The 20874-nt window shown below is 44.5% G+C and overlaps 1 protein-coding gene across 5 annotated transcripts in view; it reads right to left on the reverse strand.

Annotated features, from left to right (window-relative positions):
* The window catches only part of GBF1 (golgi brefeldin A resistant guanine nucleotide exchange factor 1), a 343732-nt gene that overhangs the window by 205483 nt on the left and 117375 nt on the right, over nucleotides 1-20874 (reverse strand). For all 5 annotated transcript variants that reach the window (XM_083364149.1, XM_083364148.1, XM_083364146.1 and 2 more), the window contains exons 6-9: nucleotides 20690-20798; nucleotides 20239-20299; nucleotides 16418-16472; nucleotides 6455-6581 (exon numbers count right to left, since the gene is read on the reverse strand). In XM_083364149.1, coding sequence (XP_083220275.1) covers nucleotides 6455-6581; nucleotides 16418-16472; nucleotides 20239-20299; nucleotides 20690-20798 — 352 coding nt within the window. The remainder of the gene's footprint in view (nucleotides 1-6454; nucleotides 6582-16417; nucleotides 16473-20238; nucleotides 20300-20689; nucleotides 20799-20874) is intronic.

The following is a 20874-nucleotide window of genomic DNA, read 5'->3' on the forward strand; positions in this document are numbered from 1 at the left end:
TGTATTGTATTACTGTGTGGTTTGGAGGTAGTACTGTTTCGGACAGGAAGGCTGTGCAGAGAGTGGTGACAATGGCGCCCCCTATCACCATTATTGTTTGTTTTAACATTAGAGATTTTATTAATTAAAATTCAAGAGTCCTCTATGATAAAGGGAATTAAAATAAAACAGAATGATTATAGATTGAGAGCTTTTGCTGATGACTTGGTTGTGACAGTATCTCAACCGTTTCAAACGATACCTATACTGAAAAAGGATGCCAACCTTGATCAATGGCAAAAGGGTATTAATAAATTTATTTGGGCGGGGAAAAAACCAAGAGTTAAATTTAAGATTTTACAAGATGCTAGGGAAAGAGGGGGACTCAAGGCGCTGAATTTGAAATTGTATTATGATGCGGTTGCCTTGACGTGGGTTAGTGATTGGCTTAATTTAACTAATAAGAGAATACTTCATCTTGAGGGATGGGATTTGGTATATGGATGGCATGCATATTTGCTTTATGATAAGAAGGTGGACAGGGCTTTTAAATCCCATATTCTTAGAAGTGCTTTATTGCGTGTCTGGAAAAAGTATTATTATAAGTTAAATTATAAAATACCGATTTGGGGAATTCCTGGACACGCGATAGAGGGCGTATCTATGGGAGTGAGTTTGGATATGGTTTCTTTTTTTTTTATTGAAAAGTTTTAAAATACATTTTATCTTTAACAATCCCCCCTCCCCCTCCCCTACCTATCCCTCCCTACCCCTCCCCCCTCTCCCCCCCGACTTCCCAGAGCTAAGTACAAGGTATAAAAACAGAAAACAATCATAAACATCCATATGCTAACAACAATAAACTCTTAAATCTATCGCCCTCTAGCTCATATAAGATAACTACAAACAATATTAATATTACATATAAAAAGAAAGAAAAAGAAAAAAAAGAAAGGAAGATTTATTCAAATGCTAAGTGAAACTTTTTAGTCCCATATTTCTTCTGGATATATTCAATCCATTTTTTCCACTCCATAATATAGCGTTCTTGCGAGTGATCTTTCAAATAAGCCGAGATCTTTGCCATTTCTGCCAGGTCAGAAACCTTTAAAGTCCATTCCTCTATAGTCGGCAATTCCTCCTTCTTCCAATACTGACCTATTAGAAGTCTTGCTGCTGTAATTAAATTCAACATCAACTTAGTGTCCACAACAGTAGCTTCTGTAATTATACCCAACAAAAAGAATTGCGGACAAAACTTTATCTTTTGCTTAAAGATCTTCTGCATGTTCCACCCAATTTTTATCCAAAAAGCCTTAACCTTTTTACAAGTCCACCATATATGAAAATATGTTGCATCTTCATCACCGCACCTCCAGCATTTGGGCTGATAATTCGGATACATACTTGCCAGCTTTTTAGGATCTAAATGCCATCTATAAAACATTTTATAAAAGTTCTCTCTTAAATTTTGAGCTTGTGTAAATTTTACATTCCTCACCCAAATCTTTTCCCACGTGTCCATTGTAATAACTTCTTGGGCCCATTTTATCATACAATCTTTAACAAGCTCTGTTTCTGAGTCAATTTCTATCAATGCAAGATATATCCGTTTGATATGTGCTGGACCCTGATTTCTAATTTGCTTTATCAGATTTTCATCAGTCATTGTAAAACCAGTTTTCTGATCTTCTTTCCACCTGGCCCGTAGCTGGATATATTGAAACCAAGTTTGAATAATCTTCTCATCTCGCAAGAGGCTGTACGGTTTCAGACACCAAACATTTCTTTCCAGACTTAAAATCTCTTTATACGTAGTCACATCATGTTTAAAACCAACATTTATATTTTCTATTGCGTGTTTTGGGATTGCCCACAATGGTATCTTACAATCTAACTTATGTCTATACTTCTTCCAAACTCTCAACAATACCTGTCTTAAAATATGCACTTTAAACACATTATCTACCTTCTTATCATACAACAGATATGCATGCCAACCAAACAACAAGTCGTGGCCCTCAAGATTTAATAATCTTTCCTGTGTCAAATTAATCCAATCACTTATTCCTGCTAACGCAGCAGCTTCATAATATAATTTAAGATTGGGCATTTTAAGACCACCTCTTTCACGAGTATCATGCATAATCTTAAGTTTAACTCGTGGCCTTTTCCCTGCCCAGACAAATTTATTGATACCTCGCTGCCATTCCTCCAGATTAGAATCTTTCTTAAGAACCGGTATCATTTGGAATAAGAATAAAAATTTAGGCAGGACATTCATTTTCACTGCTGCGATTCGCCCCAACAAAGACAATTGCAATTTTTCCCAGCTCTCCATTTCTTTTTGAATTTTTCCCCATAATCTTTCATAGTTATTTTTATATAACTTTGTATTAGAGGGTGACAAAAACACCCCCAAATATTTGACCCTTTTAACAATCTCAAATCCAGATAATCCTTCTAAAAGGGCCTTTTGCGATGCTGTCATATTTTTGGCCAGAATTTTAGTTTTTTGTGCATTAACTTTAAATCCAGAAACCTTCCCATATTGCATTATTATCTCCATCAGGTCCACAACAGAGTTCTCCGGCTGGGTCACCATAACAACCAGATCATCTGCGAACGCTCTCAATCTATAATCCTGATCTCTAATTTGTATACCCTTAATTCTTTCCGAATTCCGTATTTTTATCAATAATATCTCCAATGTTAACACAAATAACAAAGGCGATAACGGACACCCTTGCCTTGTGCCCTTCTCAATATTACAAGCTTCAGTCAAACTATTGTTAACTATTATTCGGGCAGTTTGCTTTTGATATAATGCCCTAATTGGTTGCAAAAATTTATCCCCAAAATTCATTTTATCTAAAACTTTCATCAAAAATTGCCAATTCAATTGATCAAAAGCTTTTTCAGCATCTAAAAAAATTAGCGCCGCAGGGATCTGGTTGTTCCTTTCCAAAAACTCTAACACATCAACTATATGCCTCACATTATTTTTCATTTGCCTGCCACTGGATATGGTTTCTTATAAGGAACTACTTAGATTGGAAGGGAATGATTGGCAACTTAAATCATTAGATGAGTTAAGACAAGAAAACATACGTTACTCTTGGTTTCAATATACCCAATTGAAAGCTAGGTGGAAGTTAGACCAAAAGGTTGGCATCACAATTACAGATCCAAATTTAGTAAAACAAATTAGAGATTTAAATTGTGCACATATAAAGAGGATATATAATGCTTTAATTGAATTGGATTCGGAAACGGAATTAGTTAAAGATTGTATGATAAAGCGGGCACAAAATATTCAGGAACCAATTTCGTTGGACACTTGGGAGATAATTTGGGTCAGAAATGTTAAATTTACTCAGGCTCAAAACTTAAGAGAAAATTTTTATAAAATGTTTTATAGACGGCATCTGGATCCCAAGAAGTTGTCTAACATGTATCCTAATTTACAGTCTAAATGTTGGAGATGTGGTAGTTTAGAAGCCACCTATTTTCATATGTGGTGGACTTGTAGAAATATAAAAGCTTTTTGGATTAAAATTTGGTGGAACATTCAAAAGATTTTTAAGAGAAAGATAAAGTTCTCTCCGCAATTGTTTTTATTGGGTATTGTTGTAGATTGTGATGTTAAAGAAACTAATTTGATGTTGAATATGATAACAGCAGCACGGTTACTGGTGGGACAATATTGGAAGAAGGATAGTTTGTCTACTATAGAAGAATGGGTGCTTAAAGTTTCGAATCTTGCAGAAATGTCTAAGATTTCTGCTTACTTGAAAGATCATTCACAGGAAAGATATATTTCAGTTTGGAGGAGATGGATAGATTATATTCAGAACAAATATGGGACTAAAAAGTTCCATTTAGCTTATGAGTAGATTTTAGTGGGATATTGGTATTGGTACTTTGTATGTAGTTATGTTGAAGGGGAGTTAAAGCACATTATGAATTTGGTTAATTGTATATTATGCATAATTTTTATTTAGAATATGATTATTATAACTATAATCCTGTATTTAGCTCTGGGAAGTGGGGGGGAAGTGGGCGGGTTTGTGGTGGTGGGGATTTGGGGATATATTGTAAAATTTTGTTTTTGTAAAACTCTTTAATAAAAAAAATAAAAAATAACGTTAAATAAAAAATAAAATGAAAAAAAAGAAAATGGCAGAAAAGATTATTGGAAATTCACTTCCTTCTATCCAAGGACATAGCATATAAGCAAGTGGCCACAGAGAGAGCTCTGAGTGCCGCCTCTGGCACGCATGCCATAGGTTTGCCACCACTGCTTTATACCATACACCTGTAGTGGTGAACCCTGACTAGTGGGAACTGGAGACATCAGGGAAACTGAATTCAGCAGCACTGAAGCCAGCCAGCCCTTCTGCGGGAGCGTGGAGAGAGGGGGAGAGCAGCTACCCCCAAGCACCGCACTGCCTCCCTTTTGAGCTCCCTCAGCCTCTCCCCCCCCCCCCAGGCTGGGGATGGTCAGATTCTCCCCATGGGCAATGCTGCACCCGCCGCCAGCCTATCCTCCTTGGCAGTGATGCACGACCCCCGGCGCTGTGATGATGGCTTCCCTGCTGTCGTTGGCCAGTTTGTGACCTCACCTGCCGGGCAGAGAATTGGCGGATCATCCTGTTGCATGGCCCCATGATGCCCGCTCTGGAGTCCTGTCCTTTTGCAGCCTCTGCCTAGTGGCAACACCATCCAGCCAAAGCTGGGGACAATGGCTTCCCTGCCCTCAACTGGGCCGTGATCCCACCTACCGGGCAGGGAATCGGTGGATCACCCTGTCATACGGCCTTCTCCTGCCCGCTCTGGAGTCCTCTCCTCCTTTTGCGGCGTCTGCCCGGCAGCTCCCGCCCCTCTCCTCTTTGGGTGCATCAGACCCATCAGAGGGAAACTTCCACAGTTGTGAAGGGGAAAGGCAGCTGCTGCCGCGGCCACTCTTTGCTCCAGGTGTTCCAAGGCCGGGGTCAGCGTCATTGCAGTTGCTGTGCCTGAAGGTCGGCCTCTTTCCACGCTACCAGTTTCCCTCCCCAACATGGGCTGGGTAGCCGAGACGTCCTCTGGGGTGGCGGTTCAAAGCCTCGAGCTGCCTCGCATGGCCAGGTCAGGGACCGGGGAGCTCCTCCTCAACTCCCCATGTCTCTCCTGGGGCCTCCCGAGCAGAGGGGTCCCGGTCCAAGCCAAGCACCTGGTCCCGTAATCACTGAAACCCAGCTGTGCCCGAGTCTTCTCTTTCCATTTGTGGGGGTGCACCCTTATCATCAGGCCAGCCACGCAACAGAGAAGGACGACGAAGGGTGGCCAGGTCTATGGAGCTGCCTCGGCTGCTCGCTGGCCTCGGCAGCAAAGTTCGTACACCGGCTGCCCAGCTTCGTGGAGCAGCAGTGCCTAGGCAATGCACGGGGCTGGGCAGAAGGCAATGGTGACAGCCTAATGGACCTGCACGAGCTGCTGGTGGTGGTGACCCAAGCCGCGGCTAAGGTGCATTGGGTGTGCGAGAGGAACAGGCTCCATGTGTGGGCTAAGGGCAAAATCAGTGAGGGGGCCAAGGAGATGATCAGCAGCGACCTGCTCTCCAAACACAAGCAAAAACAGATGGCAGTATGAATCACGCGCCTCCCCACTCTTACTCTGCTCGAGGGCTGGCTTGAGATTTGCAGCAGGCTACAGAGCCACAGAGTGCGCTGGTTGAGGGGCTGGCAGGCTGTGGCTGCTGACAGACACCATCGGCCCCCTTGCGCTCGCTGGCCTGTGTGCAGGGGCCGATGGTGTTAGGCAGCCGCCACCCCATCCCCTGCCTCACCTTCCCTTGCCCCGAGGCAATAGCACTCCCGCTCTGCCCCGTGCCTCGCCTCACTCTACAGGACGAGCCTCCTGCCCACTGCCCCACCCACCAGAAACCCCCTGGATCATCCCCAATCTTGCCCAGCCCCTACAAGCATCCCTCCCCACGAGCAACATCAAGGTGGCCATGCCCACCCGGTCTGCCATGACCCAACCTGGCCACAGCCACTCAATGGGCCACATCCACCCATTGGGCCACACCCACCCGGCAATAAATAAGTGGGTTTTGGGTTGTAGTTTGGGCACTCAGTCTCTAAAAGGTTCGCCATCACTGCCATACACCATATAAAAAGATTCTTTTTTCCACTCTGTATGCTAAAGCAGAGCTTTTCACTTTTAGGATATGGCAGTATTCGAGTACCACCAGTCACCTAGCAAAGTATCAAAAGCTTGATGACCCCCCAAAAAAGTACAGGTAGTCCTCAACTTACAACAGTTCACTTTGAGACTGTTCGAAGTTCTTAAATCCTCACAATCTAGCATCAATTTACATGAAAGAATGTTTCTTGTTTCTTGGAAACAAGAAAGAGGGAGCTCTTTCTCAGTGATTACCCATAATTAAGAGTACATACATTTTAGTAAATAAAAAATATATTTGTCATACCTGTGCCATTGGCAGCTGACTGTTCTATTCCTTGAGATACCTTCGTTACATGGCAAGAATTTCTTGGTGATCGTTTCTGCTTCTTCCATTTTGATGAATCACTCATCCCTCCTGCTCTCATTTTCAACTGTGAATAATAAAAACAGGTCTCCTGTAGCCAGAAGAATTGCAACAATATTCTATTAGCTCAAAATAATATTCCTGCCAGTTTTATTTAATCCAGGAATTCATATTCCAATAGTACAGCGTGTGTGTGTGTATGTGTGTGTGTGTTTTTCACTCAGCTTTCGAATATGTGATGTATATTGAAATATACTAATCAGTTCCCAAATACAGAAAAGGAAGTATTGTTTAACATGTTGCGAAATTGATTTCCAGAATCCCATTTCTCAGTTAAAAGGTTGCATTTATTTTATTTTATTTTATTTTGAAACTGTATTCTAAAAACTTATAAGCTAGAGATTCAATTTGATGTAGTGTGTCATGGTTCTGACAAATGATACTCTTCAAAGAACTTCAAGGCATGTTTACCTTAAAGAATCTTTAACAGAAAAGCATAGCTTCCGCACATGCATGGTTGAAACCGAAATCTGAATTCCCCTCCCCTAAACACATAGTATCAAACACAATTCATTCCCCTAATTTACAGTCATAAATCACATTCTCTAATTAGTTTGAAATGCAAGCTTTCCCTCCTATTTCCAACCCATTTCTTATCATCTCTTATTTCAAAAGCTCCAGAATTGTTATGTCTAATTAACTCGCATCACGTTCTAAGAGTAAAGCATAGAAAGAAAAAGACTGCATCTCCCTGTCAAAGCAAGAACATCCAATGTTAGCAGCATTGACATAGTGGTTAAGACAACAGGCTAGAAAATGGTTCTTGTTCCATCTAGAGCACACAGCGACCTGGGGCCAGTCAATCTCTCTAAACTTTAAGAAGAAGGCAATGGGCAACTATTTGAACATCTTGCAATAGCATGAAATTGTTAGACCTTTATGCAGATTCAAAGGCACCAAACCATTATTTTTTTTAAAAAAAAATACTTTGCAAGCTAAGTATTCTGCAGGTATTCTTCAATTTACAACCATCTGTCCAGTTTGAAGTTAATGATGGTGCTGAGCCAAGGGACTTACAACTTGTACCTGGAAGTTATAGCCACTGTATAATGCACCCAACAATCATGTAATCAAAATTCAGATGCTTGGCAGCCTGCCTGTACCAAAAAGGCACTTCAGCTCCTTTCACCTGCCCTTCTCTCCCCATCTATTCACTTTGGGGGTCCTGCTGCCCTATGCTCCACTGTCCCATCTGTGTATGGTAATGTTTCTAAGCTTAATCCATACTTTACTCTGGGGAATAGATAAAATGTGGATCTAAAATTAATACATACACTATATAAAACTGAATAAGCTCATAGTGAATTAAATATAAAACCAAACTAATGACAGCACAACAATCAGTCTCAGAACTGATAATGAACATATCAAATTGGCAGACAGCTTTTAGGATCGACCATCAACTGTAATGGAATAAACAGTCAAGAAATACACTGCAGACTACTACTATAAAAGCTTTAAAAAGAAATTCAGATGCCTTGATACCTACAAAGATGAAAACAGTGTAAGCAATGGTATTCTCCATGACATTCTACGGTACTGAAAGTTGAAGAAGCAGAATAGAAAGAATATTAACTATTTTGAACTTTAGTGTTGGAGAAAACTCCAGAGAATACTGTGGACAGTAAAAACAAACAAATAAATCATCAAACAAATCGACCCAGAGTTCTCGCTCAAGGCACTTATGACCAGTCTCAAATTATCCTAGTTCAGACACATTATGCAAAGACCTACCATATTTTCCGGCGTATAAGACGACTTTTTAACCCATGAAAATCATCTCAAAAGTTGGGGGGTTGTCTTATACGCCGAGTCGTCTTATACGCCGGAAAAATACCTTCGGATCTTTTCTCTTTTCTGCTGGGCGGCGGGATCGCTGGGCGAATGGAGGTAGGCGATGGCGACCCATGGTAAAGCGGCTGACATCGAACGGGTGATGGAGGGCAAACTCTCGTCAGCTTCTGGGGCGGCTACTGCAGCTGCTGCCATTGCTCTCTCTAGGACTGCCCATGCTAGCGCCTCCAATGCTGGCTGTCAGGTCCCTGATGAGAGGAGGGGCAGGCAGTCCCCAGAGGCGCCCCGCTCGACCGTAGGAAGGGAGCACCTTTGCTCCCGCCGAGGCACCGCCTGACTCGCGCCGACCAGAAGAATTGCTTGCCTGGTCATGGAGTACGGAACTGAGAGCAGCAGCGCACCAGGCGAGAGAGCTCAGAGAAAAGAAGGCGGGAAAGGAGAAAAGCTGGGCCAATCACAGAGCAGGCGGAGCAGGGAAACATTACGGGAGGAAAGGGAGCTTGATTTAAAAGGTGAGGCAGGTGTGACGTGGGCTTGGAGACGCGCTTTCCCGGATCGGAACGTGCGAACTGAGGGTGCCACTACAGTCCTCGTGTTTCCCAGGGTTGCCTGTCATGCCAGACATTCCCTATAGCCCGATTCTTTAGCTCCCCACGTTCCTTAATTTGAGCAAATTTTGACGGTGCTCCGTTGAGAAACAATACGCAAATGCCGTTTATTTAACCGCGCAAAATTCGGGGGAAACCTTGGTATTTGGGAATGAAAAAGCTTAAGACTTTTCATTTCTGTTTTATGCATGGGCTGGGTGGGTCACGAAGTTTACCTCTTTTATTTTAGCAACATCGTGGCACTTATAAAAAAAGGGTACTAAAAGAGTTGTTAATATGCAGATTGAGTGCCAGGAAGTGAAATATTGAGTTATTTCTTTCGCTTCTGTGTACCGTAAATATGCATAGAATCTGCATCTCCTCCTACTGGGGTGAATTCTCAATGAAGCACATTAGAGCTACCAGTACTTTATAAAACTGGGATACTTTACCTTCGCTATAAGGCAGGGTTACTGTTCTGTACCAGCCTGCTACCGGCACTGCAGAAAAGGCAACCCCTTTATAAACGTCAAGAGGCTGGAATGACGTCTGCCAAATTTATTACTACAAAAAACAAACAAGACACGTACCAAGATACAGGAGCTTTGAAACACTATCTGAGCGGTTGCTTTCAGCAAACCAGCCCTCCCCAAACATTCCCTTTATAAAGAGTTCAGGGCGTGGCCTCTCTGCCTCCTTCCGAGAAGCCCCACAGCCTTCCTCTGTTTACTCCTACTTGACTGTCTCCTGCGTCGGGCATCCTTGAACAGGGCCAGCTGTAGGTCATCTTCATCCACTGTCAGGCTCACACAGCTGGGTCTCCATGGTGACCAAGTGGGAGGGGCCTGCCTGAGGGCTATCATCAGCAAGATCTTCAACCCCCTCAGCAAGGTCTTCAAGACCCCCCTCCTCCTCTGATTCGTCCGACCCAACTGCCGAACCCACAGGCTGACCCTGAATCACAACACTATCCCGCACCGCAGGGCCCTTCCCCCGGGTCTGCCGATCCGGATGCGGTCGGGATGGAAATTGTTCATGAAAAGCGGTCACCAACGCAGGGGCATGAACGGCGGTCGCATCTTCCCAGGTGAAGTCCTCTGGTCCGTAACCTTTCCATTCAATCAGGTACTGGAAATGACCTTTCAGCCAACGGGAATCCCTGATGCTGGCGACCTCGTACTCGGGGGTGCTGCCTCCATCACGAGGTCCTGATGGGGGAGGTTCCGCTCGGCGGAGTGGACAGGCCGGATGCTCGGGGACCAACAGAGACCGATGAAAGACTGGGTGCACGCGCAGGGAACGTGGCAGAGTTAAGCGATAGGCGACCGGATTGATGACAGCCTCGATTGGGAACGGTCCAAAATATCGGTGATCTAACTTTCTCACCGGCCGTGTTGACGGTAGGTTCCTGGTGGACAACCAGACCCGATCTCCCACCGATAGTGGAGGCGTATCCCGTCTTGACCGATCAGCAAACCTTTTGTAATCGGCCTTGGCCTTCTCTAACTGACGTCGCACCAATCGATGGATCGCCTGTAACTCTGCCATGAAGTCGTTCGCTGCCGGCTCCGGTGAGTCCACGGGAGAAAGGGGGAAAAACCGGGGGTGATATCCCACATTGGCCAAGAACGGTGTCATCTGTGTGGAGGTGTGCTGCGAATTGTTAAATGCAAACTCAGATATGGCCAGATAGTCCACCCAATTATTTTGCTGCAGATTGACGTAGCAGCGCAGATATTGTTCCAGGATACCGATGACCTTCTCGGTTCCCCCGTCAGTTTGAGGATGGTGCGCGGACAAGAGGCAAATCTTGATATCCAACGCATGCATCACCTCCTGCCAGAAGCGGGCTGTAAACTGGGCCCCCCTATCAGAGACGACTCTATCAGGGAGGCCGTGCAGCCGAAACACCTGCTGAATGAACATACGACTAGTGGCGCGGGCTGATGGTAAGCCGCGACAGGGGATGAAGTGCGCCATCTTGGTCAGCATGTCCACCACCACATACACTGTCGTAAAACCAGAGGATGGGGGTAAATCCGTCAGAAAGTCCATGGACACAGCCCCCCAGGGTCTTTTGGGTGTTGGCAAAGGCTGAAGTAATCCAGGCGGGGCCCCTGTCGCTGACTTGGCCTGCCTGCATGGGATGCAGGAGGTAACATAGGACTGGACGTCGTGTCGGACTCGGGGCCACCAGAAGGTACGGGAGACCAGGTTCAGGGTCTTGAACAGGCCAAAATGCCCCGCCGCCGGGTTATCGTGACACTGGCTGAGGATGAGTCCCCTGAGTGGCCCTCCCGGAACGTAGAGCCGGTCACGATAATACAAGAGTCCATCCGTGACCGTCCAAGGAGAATCTGGCCCCACCTCCTCCTTCCGCTGAGCCACCCACACCTCCTGCTGCTGTGCCTCCCGGATCCGAGCCCGTATATCAACCGGCTCCCACACCGCAGCAAAAGACTCGACGGGGATCACTGTCCTGGGCAGAAGCTTGTCTTCCACTCGGGAATATTCGGGCTTCCTGGACAGAGCATCCGCTCTTTGATTGTGCCCGCTAGGTATGTACCGAACTCGGAAGTCAAACCTCGCAAAGAAAAGAGACCACCAGATCTGCCGTTGGTTCAAATTCCGAGCGGTCTGCAGGCTTTCCAAATTCTTATGGTCCGTCCGGACCTCGATTTGATGCCGCGCTCCCTCTAGATGATGCCTCCAGGCCTCGAACGCCGCTTTGATGGCCAGCAGCTCCTCCCAGATTGTATAATTGCGCTCCGAAGGGTTCAGTTTTTGTGAATGGTACGCGCAAGGGAAGAGGGTACCGCTGGGTGTCGTTGCCTGGAGTAACACCGCCCCAATGGCAATGTCGGAGGCGTCTGCCTCCACGACAAACGGCCGTTGCAGGTCAGGATGCTTCAAGATGGGCTCCTTCATGAAGGCTTCCTTCAAAATCTGGAAAGCCTGTTGTTCTGGAGCGTTCCACTAGAACCGAGTCTTCTTCTGCAGGAGCCGGGTGAGGGGGGCTGTCAAGGCAGCAAACCCAGGGATGAAAGTTCGGTAATAGTTGGCGAACCCAAGAAGTCGCTGAACATCCTTCACGCGACGCGGGGGTTGCCAACTCTGCAAAGACTCAACCTTACTCGGCTCCATGGCGATGCCCTCAGGAGAAATGCGGTGACCCAGGAAATCGATGGTCACCCGGTAGAAGTGGCACTTCTCCAACTTGGCAAACAGCCGATGTTCTCGGAGTCGCTGCAGGACCTGATGGAGATGCTGATGGTGCACCTCACGCGACGGGGAGTAGATCAGGATGTCATCCAAGTAGATCACGACAAACTGATCCAAAAAATCCCGGAAAATGTCATTCATGAAATGCTGAAACACGGCGGGGGCATTGGTCAGGCCAAACGGCATCACCGTGTACTCAAAATGTCCATAGCGAGTACCAAACGCCGTCTTCCACTCATCACCCGGCCGAACCCTGACGAGGTTGTAAGCTCCACGCAGGTCCAGTTTTGTGAAGATCTTAGCCTCCCGGAGTCGGTCCAAGAGTTCGGGGATGAGGGGCAGCGGGTAACGATTGCGCACCGTGATGGCGTTAAGTTTCCTATAATCGCAGCAAAGCCGTAATTCGCCCGACTTCTTCTTGACGAAGAGCACGGGTGCAGACACTGGCGAGGATGAGGGCCGGATGAAACCGCGAGCCAAATTCTTCTCCAGAAAGTCCCGCAATGCAGCCAACTCGGGGTCCGACATGGAGTACAAACGCCCCACTGGGAGAGGCGCATCAGGGACTAAATCAATGGGGCAGTCACAGGGCCTGTGCGGGGGTAATTGATCCGCCTCTGTCTCGCTGAACACATCAGCAAAGTCGGACAGTTCGGGAGGCAAGGAAACCCCTGGGGAACCCTCCACCTGGCCGGCACAGATATGGCGGGAGTGGTCCACACACTGCAAGCTTGGGAAGGTGACCAAGTTCTGTGACCAATAGATCTGTGGGTCATGCGCCTGGAGCCACACCAGTCCCAGGACCACGGGGAAATGCAGATCTGAAGTGATATAGAACTGGATGGCCTCCACATGGGAACTGATGGCCATACATAATGGTTGCGTGGCGGCCGTAATAGGCCCAGACAGGAGCACTCGACCATCGATAGTCTCCACTAACATGGGCGGATCCACCGGGCACTGGGGAACAGCCCATTTGGCCACAAAAGCCGAGTCCATAAAATTTGTGGTGGCCCCAGAGTCAATTAAGGCATGGACTGGAATCCCCTCTGGCTTGCCAGGAAGGATCAGACGTGCCTCCAAAATCAAATGCCGTGGAGGTCCACAGGCAGCATCGGAAAGACGTCGCTCAGTGTTGTTGTGGGACGCCCGATCTATCACACCGTCTAGATCGGGCTCGGGGCGTTTCCCGACAGAAAAGTAGGGGACTTTCTCGGGGCAGGCTCGGTCACTGATGCCCGCTGTCGCTTCTTTGGGCAAAAAGCAGCCAAATGCCCAGGGTCCCCACAGTAAAAACACAACCCCCCCGATCGTCGTCTGTTCATTTCAGTCACCGATAGACGAGACCTGGCGGCACCCAGCTCCATTGGCTCCTCCCTTTGAACTGGGGGCTCACGCACAACAGGGGCGGCAGGGGTCTGTGGGGTGGCACGGCGACTCCTTCGCTGCTGCAACCGAGCATCGATCCGCAGGCAGAGATGGATCAGCCCATTCAGGTCTGAGGGAATATCCACACGGGCCAGCTCATCCAACATCTCCTCCGACAATCCATCCTGGAAGGCATCCACGAGCGCAGCCTCATTCCAGGCGGAATCCTGGCTAAGCAGCCGAAAATCGCTGATATAGCCCTGTAGGGGGCGTTGACCCTGCCTCAGAGCTTTCAGGCGTCGAGTAGCAGTCTGCGTCTTAATAGGGTCCTCATACATCAGACGCATATAATCACAAAACCCCACAAAGTTGTCCAACAATGGGCTAGGTTGAGCCAGCAGAGGCGTGCCCCAACGAGCTGCATCACCTGAAAGAAGGCTTAACACAAACCCCACCTTATCCCGGTCAGTGGAGAAATCAGCTGCTCTCACGCTGATAAAGAGCTGGCATTGTCCCAGGAAAGCAGGAAACAGTTCTGGAGTGCCTGTAAATTTATCCGGCATTGCAACTTGGCATTTTCTCCTGGGTGGGGGTGATGGTGGGGGTGCAGCATGAACCTGAGCTTGCAGTTGAGCCACCTGAGCTGCCAGCAAAGTGAGTTGCCGGGTGAGCTGGGCATTCTCAGCACGTAGCTGCTCCATAATATTAGTAAGGGGTGGGAGGCTGAAAGCAAACTGTTCTGTACCAGCCTGCTACCGGCCCTGCAGAAAAGGCAACCCCTTTATAAACGGCAAGAGGCTGGAATGACGTCTGCCAAATTTATTACTACAAAAAACAAACAAGACACGTACCAAGATACAGGAGCATTAAAGAGTATGCCAAGGGGTAAGTGTGCATTAAGAAAAGGCACTCCACATTGGCCAGAACTTGAAAAACATGTAATGGACATGGTGAATGAGCATCGCTAAAGCGGTTATATAGTGACACGAAATAAAATATGTTTGTTTGCACTTCAGTGGGCCAAATCTAACCCAGATCACAGCAAAAGATTTAAGGCCACTGTATCCTGGTGTACTAGATTCTTGGAAAGGCATAATCTGGTACTGAGGCAAAAGACAAAAATTTCACAAAAACTACCTGCAGATCCTGATGCCAAAGTAATTAGTTTCCATCGATATGTAATACAACAGCGCAATAAACATGGCTATGCGTTAAGTAGTATCGGAAATATGGATGAAACTCCAATGAGTTTTGATATGGTTGGAAATAAAACTGTCCATCCAAAAGGTGAAAAAACAATTTTAATTAAAACAACAGGACATGAGAAGTCCAATTTTACAGTGGTACTAGCATGCACAGCTGATGGCGCCAGACTGAAACTAATGATTATTTTTAAAAGAAAAACAATGCCGAAACTCAAGTTACCTGTTGGTTGTTTTGTACATGTGAATGAAAAAGGCTGGATGGATGGATGAAGGGGTAAAGCTATGGCTTGATAATGTATGGAGCAGGCGACCAGGTGGACTTATTCAAAAACGTAGTCTACTGGTGTGGGATATGTTCAGGGCTCATTTAACTCCCAGCACCAAGCAAAGGCTGGCAAGAATGAACACAGATGCGGCAGTTATTCCTGCAGGATTGACATCGTTGGTACAGCCACTGGATGTGTGCCTAAATAAGCCATTTAAAGATCGCATTCGAGAACAGTGGAATGAGTGGATGGTTAGTGGCGAAAAGTCATTCACAAAAGGAGGAAACATGCGTGCTCCACAGTTGGATGTTTTGTGCAAGTTTGTCATAAAAGCGTGGAATGATATTGATGCAGAAACAGTAATCAAGTCTTTCAAGAAGTGTGGCATATCAAATTCATTAGATGGTATGGTATTTGTGGCAAGATGAAGAGGAAGCCGAAGCTGAGACCACACCATCTGATACGGAATTAGATCCATACGATGACTGCCTTACAAGTGTATCACAAGATGTCATTGATGTACTAATGAAATCAGATGATGAACAGGAGGATTTTGAAGGCTTTTAAAGGGAAACTGTCACGCCAGCAAATCCTGTAAAAATAGCTTGGAGTTATGATGGGCGTCGCTGACTCGCCAGGGACTTGCCCGGCACTTGCTCTCTCTCTATTGTTAGTTATCTTCCTCCTATCATCATCAGTTCCAGTTTGGTTGACAGCTTAGAAAACAAACAGCATGGCAGCTCCCATGGGTTTATTGTCTCATCCTTCCTTTCAGCTTTAGAGTGAATTAGGAAAAGTTTAATCCACTTGCACTGTTTTATGTTTACATGTTTGATGACAAACAGCCTTATGTTTATAAGTGACAGTTTTCCTACTAAGCACCTGCATGTCATAAGCATTTGATAAAATTACCATATTAAAATCAAATCTGATGTTTTTTAATTTTTATTTGGTGTGCGTTGGAAGAGGGGTAGTCTTATACGGTGAGTATAGCCCAAACCCTATAATTTAACAGGAAAAGTAGGGGGTCGTCTTATATGCCCAGTCGTCTTATATGCCGGAAAATACGGTAGCTTTCTGAAGAAGTATTTAATAGAAAGGTGAAAGAGGATAACCAGCAGCAAGGTGGATGAACTCAGTTACAGCACTGATGATGGGTGGAGTGTTGCAACACCTGAAAGCTCAAGTTAGGGACAGATCATCATGGAGCAAATGTATGTGTCTGCTAAGAATCAATAGCAGGGCACCCAATCAATCAATCCATGAGTCAGAGACACTGTAGATGTCAAATGGTACATACAGTGAAATAAACAGCCCCTGCAACAAACATGACAAGGAGGAGGAAGAGGAAAGTGCAGGTGCATTTAAAAGTAAAGCAATATTCACCATTTTGGATCTTACCTTTCTTATGTTGGTCCCTACGTAGCTCTTAGGTTCCTCTTTAAACTGAGATGATCTGGAATAATATAAATAGACAGTTATAAAAAACAGGGAATACAAGAAAGTTCTCTGCTTTTTTAAATGCTGATTTTCTTAGTTTATAATTTCCAATAAATGCTGATACAAACTAAACAGAATAAAAATAGAAGGTGCAGAGAAGAAAAAAATAGTAAAATAGAAAAAAATATGGTAAAAAATATTTAAGGAAATAACTTCTTCATTCATCAAAAGTACTTTATAAAAAGTACTGTGCCAGTACTTTTTTAATCCAGGAGTGAAGTAGCTACAGAGACCTGCTCTGTAGCTAACAAACCAGCCATTGTCTAACAAAACAATGATATGTGCTGCTAGTTCAGAGCACCATACTGGATGGAGTCTGAACCTCATCCTTCTTTTCCTGGAAAAAAAACGGGGCTGCCACTCACGGCCTCAATGGTTGAATAAATCCACATTTTAGGTTTTTATGAAAGCACGAAGCTCCTCTAATTTGCGCAGAGTCATCAAATAAAGTTTAGGTTTGGAGAGTTTAGCCCCAGAAAGGATTTCAACAGTCAGGGGTCGATGGGGTGGGAGCACATCAGTGCCAGTACTCTTTGGGGATTCTGGGCTTGCCTGTCAGGTATTCCTGCACGCTGCCCACAACTCCCTTTATTCCTTGGCTTTCCTCCTCTTGGACTTCAGAATTTTTTCCTCTTTCCTGGCTACTCCATGCTGGATTTTTAAAAGCCCTATCTTTTTATTCACATAAGGGTTCCATTTCACTAACAGAATATTAGCTCACTCCAAAAAGCCGGTTTTAAAGAATCAAAAATTGTTTGATAGGGATTGCGTGCAACTAAAAAATATATATATAACAAGAAATACAGAAAAAGTAAAAATGTGCCTTCTGAGGATCACACTCACTACTTAAAGCAGTTGAAGGCACAATATAAGAAGCTTCTAAAAAAAAGAAAAGTGCGGTTCTGAAGGAGTCTTGGCACAGATTAATTGCATCAGTCAGGACAAAAAATACATCCCTTTTTTGGCACATCACCAGAGGATTGGGGAAATCCCTCCTACCTCCAACTAACCAGGTACCAATACATGCCTGGGAAGAATATTTTAGAGAGATTTATGCAGACCCTGATTATGTAACTAAGGACAGCCAAATTAATTTGGACCAAGTTCCTTACTGACCCCCTGTTACACCAGAAGAGATATCCCGGTTGACTGGAGCCCTCAAGGCTAATAAGGCACCTGGTGCTGACAATGTCCTGCCAGAAATAATAAAAAATAATGCCAGTTGGTGAGCTCCACTTTTAGCATCTCTGTTTACATTTATAGATAGAACGGGCCATATGCCAAGAGATTGGGGATTAGCAATTGTCATATCAATTTATAAAAATGGTAGTAGAAATGACCCAGGCAAGAATCATGATGATGATGATGATGATGATGATGATGATGATGATGATGAACCATGGAGGTCATCTAGTTCAACCCCCTGCTCAGGCAGGAAACCCTATACCAGTGATGGCAATCCTTTTAGAGACCGAGTGCCCAAACTGCAACCCAAAACCCACTTATGTATCGTTGGGTGCCGGCTGGGTATGGCCCATTGGGTAGGCGTGGCTGCGATGGTAATGGAAGACTGGGTGGGACTAAAAAGTTCAATCAATTGCAACTTTGCAAGATCTTTTTTTTTCCCATGAGAAGTTGAAATTGATTGAACCTTTTTTTTGCACATAGCGCTGGAGGCCTAAAACAAAAAGGTTTTATAAAATCCAGCTGAAGGCCTAGGACTGGGGTGACGGTGTGCGTGCCCACAGAAAGGGCTCTGCATGCCATCTGTGGCACATGTGCCATAGGTTCGCCACCATGGCCCTATACCATTTCAGTCAAATGGCTGTCCAGTCTCTTCTTAAAAACTTCCAGTGTTGCAGCATTCACAGCTTCTGGAGGTTCCATTAATTGTGGCAGCCCCTGAGAACTGTCAGGAAGTTTCTCCTTTGTTCTAAGTTGCTTCTCTCTTTGGTTAGTTTCCATCCATTGCTTCTTGTCCTGCCTTCAGATGCTTTGGAGAATAGCTTGACTCCCTCTTCTTTGTGGCAGCCCCTGAGATATTGGAACACTGCTATCATGTCACCCCTCGTCCTTCTCTTCATTAAACTAGACAAACCCAATTCCAGCAACCATTCCTTATAAGTTTTAGCCTCCAGTCCCCTGATCATCTTTGTTACTATTCTCTGTACAGTTTCTAGGGTCTCGACATCATTTTTACACCGTGGTGATCAAAACTGGATGCAGTATTCCAAGTGGCTTTACCAAGACATTGTAAAGTGGTAAAAGAATGGGATATATTCAACCTAAAGAAAGAAGGCTAAAGGAAAAAAATAATAAATACCTGAAGTGCTGTCACAAGAGAGTATGGATATATTCTCTTTAGTACCTAAAGGTAGGACAAGCACAAATGGGTGCAGGTTCTACAGAGGGATATCCAAATTTGAAATAAGGAAGATATTTGGTCCATGAGGACTATTCCGTGGTGGATTAATTTACCTGGAATCGTGAATGCCTTGTTACTGGAGATTTTCAAACAAAAATTGGACAGGGGAATCTGTGGCTGAAATAAAGCTGACGTTGCTGAATTATGGTTGCAGGCAGATGGCTGCAATGGCCTGAGGATTTCTGCTCTGAGCAGGAAATTTGACTAGACCTCCAAGGCTGCTTCAATCTGATGTTTCTAACTGAATTTTATGTGTGTGGGGTGGGAGGAGGAAACTGGTAACATAAAATTTTGACAGCAGAAAATAGGGCTCCCTTTCATTGGTTTTGTTCATCCAGATATAAAAACAGAGAATTTATGAGCCTGAGGATTTCACTGAGCTACAACTCATTGATGGACATGATTGTTGATGATTGATTCTGCCTGTAACCATAATTCAGCAACATCAGCAGCTTTATTTCAAGCCACAGATTCCCCTTCTGCACTTTACTTCCTTGTCTGCAATGCAGATATTTTTTAAGAGATTCTAGCCTCATTGCTTCAGAAGTTTATACTGGGTAGGCTACCTATAACTGCTTATGAACTATAGTGCTCAGAAGTGGGGCACTTATCACTACAGCAGAAACGGGTGGCAAGCTAAATGTTATTAAAGTTTTCTAGCTCTGCAGACTGCTTGGATTTCCAGTGGTAGTACCAGTTTTTTAGTTTTTAGATCACTGCTGCATTCTCAGTTAACAAGAATTTATTTTATAATACATTTAGAAGACTAACATTTATCAAATAAACAAGTTATGAAGTGTTATGGAAAATGACAGTATTTGCTTTCCAAGTGCCTTTAAAAATACAGATGATTTATTGAGATTTAGTCAGACTAAAGGCTGTTGAATCTCAGTCTAGTGAAACATAGAGTTCACTAGGAGGCCTGCACAATAAGAATACATGTCTTTTTCATGTTCTTTGATGAGTTTCTCATTTTCCTGGAGATAGTAAGACTCAAAATTTAGGGCAGTTTTAATTACTGAAGCCATAATTTTTCACTGATTTGTGTTATTCCTATTATCTGATAACATTGCTCAGTTTCATATATTTTATCCTTACTTATTGTCAACTGGAGGCATAAATCTTTCAGTGAAGAAGATACAAACTGGTGAAAGGACAAGCTTTGCAAGGACCTGGTAATACTTGGAGTAGAGTTTGTTATGTATATACATAAACACTAACATATTTGGAAGTGTGCAATCTTCCCACCCTTGAAGGGCCATCTGAGCAGTACTGAGACAAACACAAGAAAGTTTACCTTGTGAAGAGCAGCTGTACCATGTCGACCAAAGTATGCTCTGCAGATTTTCTCAATAACTCTGAAGACAAAAACAAATAACACAGGTATCATTATCCCATGTGATATTATCTAGAGGCTTTTTCATGTAGACTTCCCTCCAAGTGTTGTTTACAAAGGATTACTAGAAATTTATTAAAACCAATCCAGGCTCAGCTGTACAGAAAGAAAAGGAAAGATATACCAAGTAGCACTACAGAGCTAGAGGAATGTAGAGATAAGAAAGGAAAAGACACACAGGAGCAGGAAATGATTAGCTAAATTTACTACTTTTCTAAAAAAAATGTATCAATTTTACATTCAACATATTTTATGTTTTATTTTCCAGCATTCAGACTTATTAAATACAGTAATAATATGTGCCAAAATAATATGAATGTTTATGATTGGTTTGTTTACACTGCAGACCTACCACTAAGCCTCATCTCAAAGCATATACGGAAGCAAGACTGCATGATTTCACACACAGATTCATTTGTGAGGTGAGCTCCAACCGGAGCGAGGAGGAGCGTCCTCAAGACCTGAAAGAAGAAAAAATCAATATGAAATGTTATATTCTAATCAGATTTTAATACCACAGACATTCATATGATATAA

Source organism: Vipera ursinii, assembly GCF_947247035.1.
Source record: "Vipera ursinii genome assembly, chromosome: 5".
Lineage (NCBI taxonomy): Eukaryota > Metazoa > Chordata > Lepidosauria > Squamata > Viperidae > Vipera > Vipera ursinii.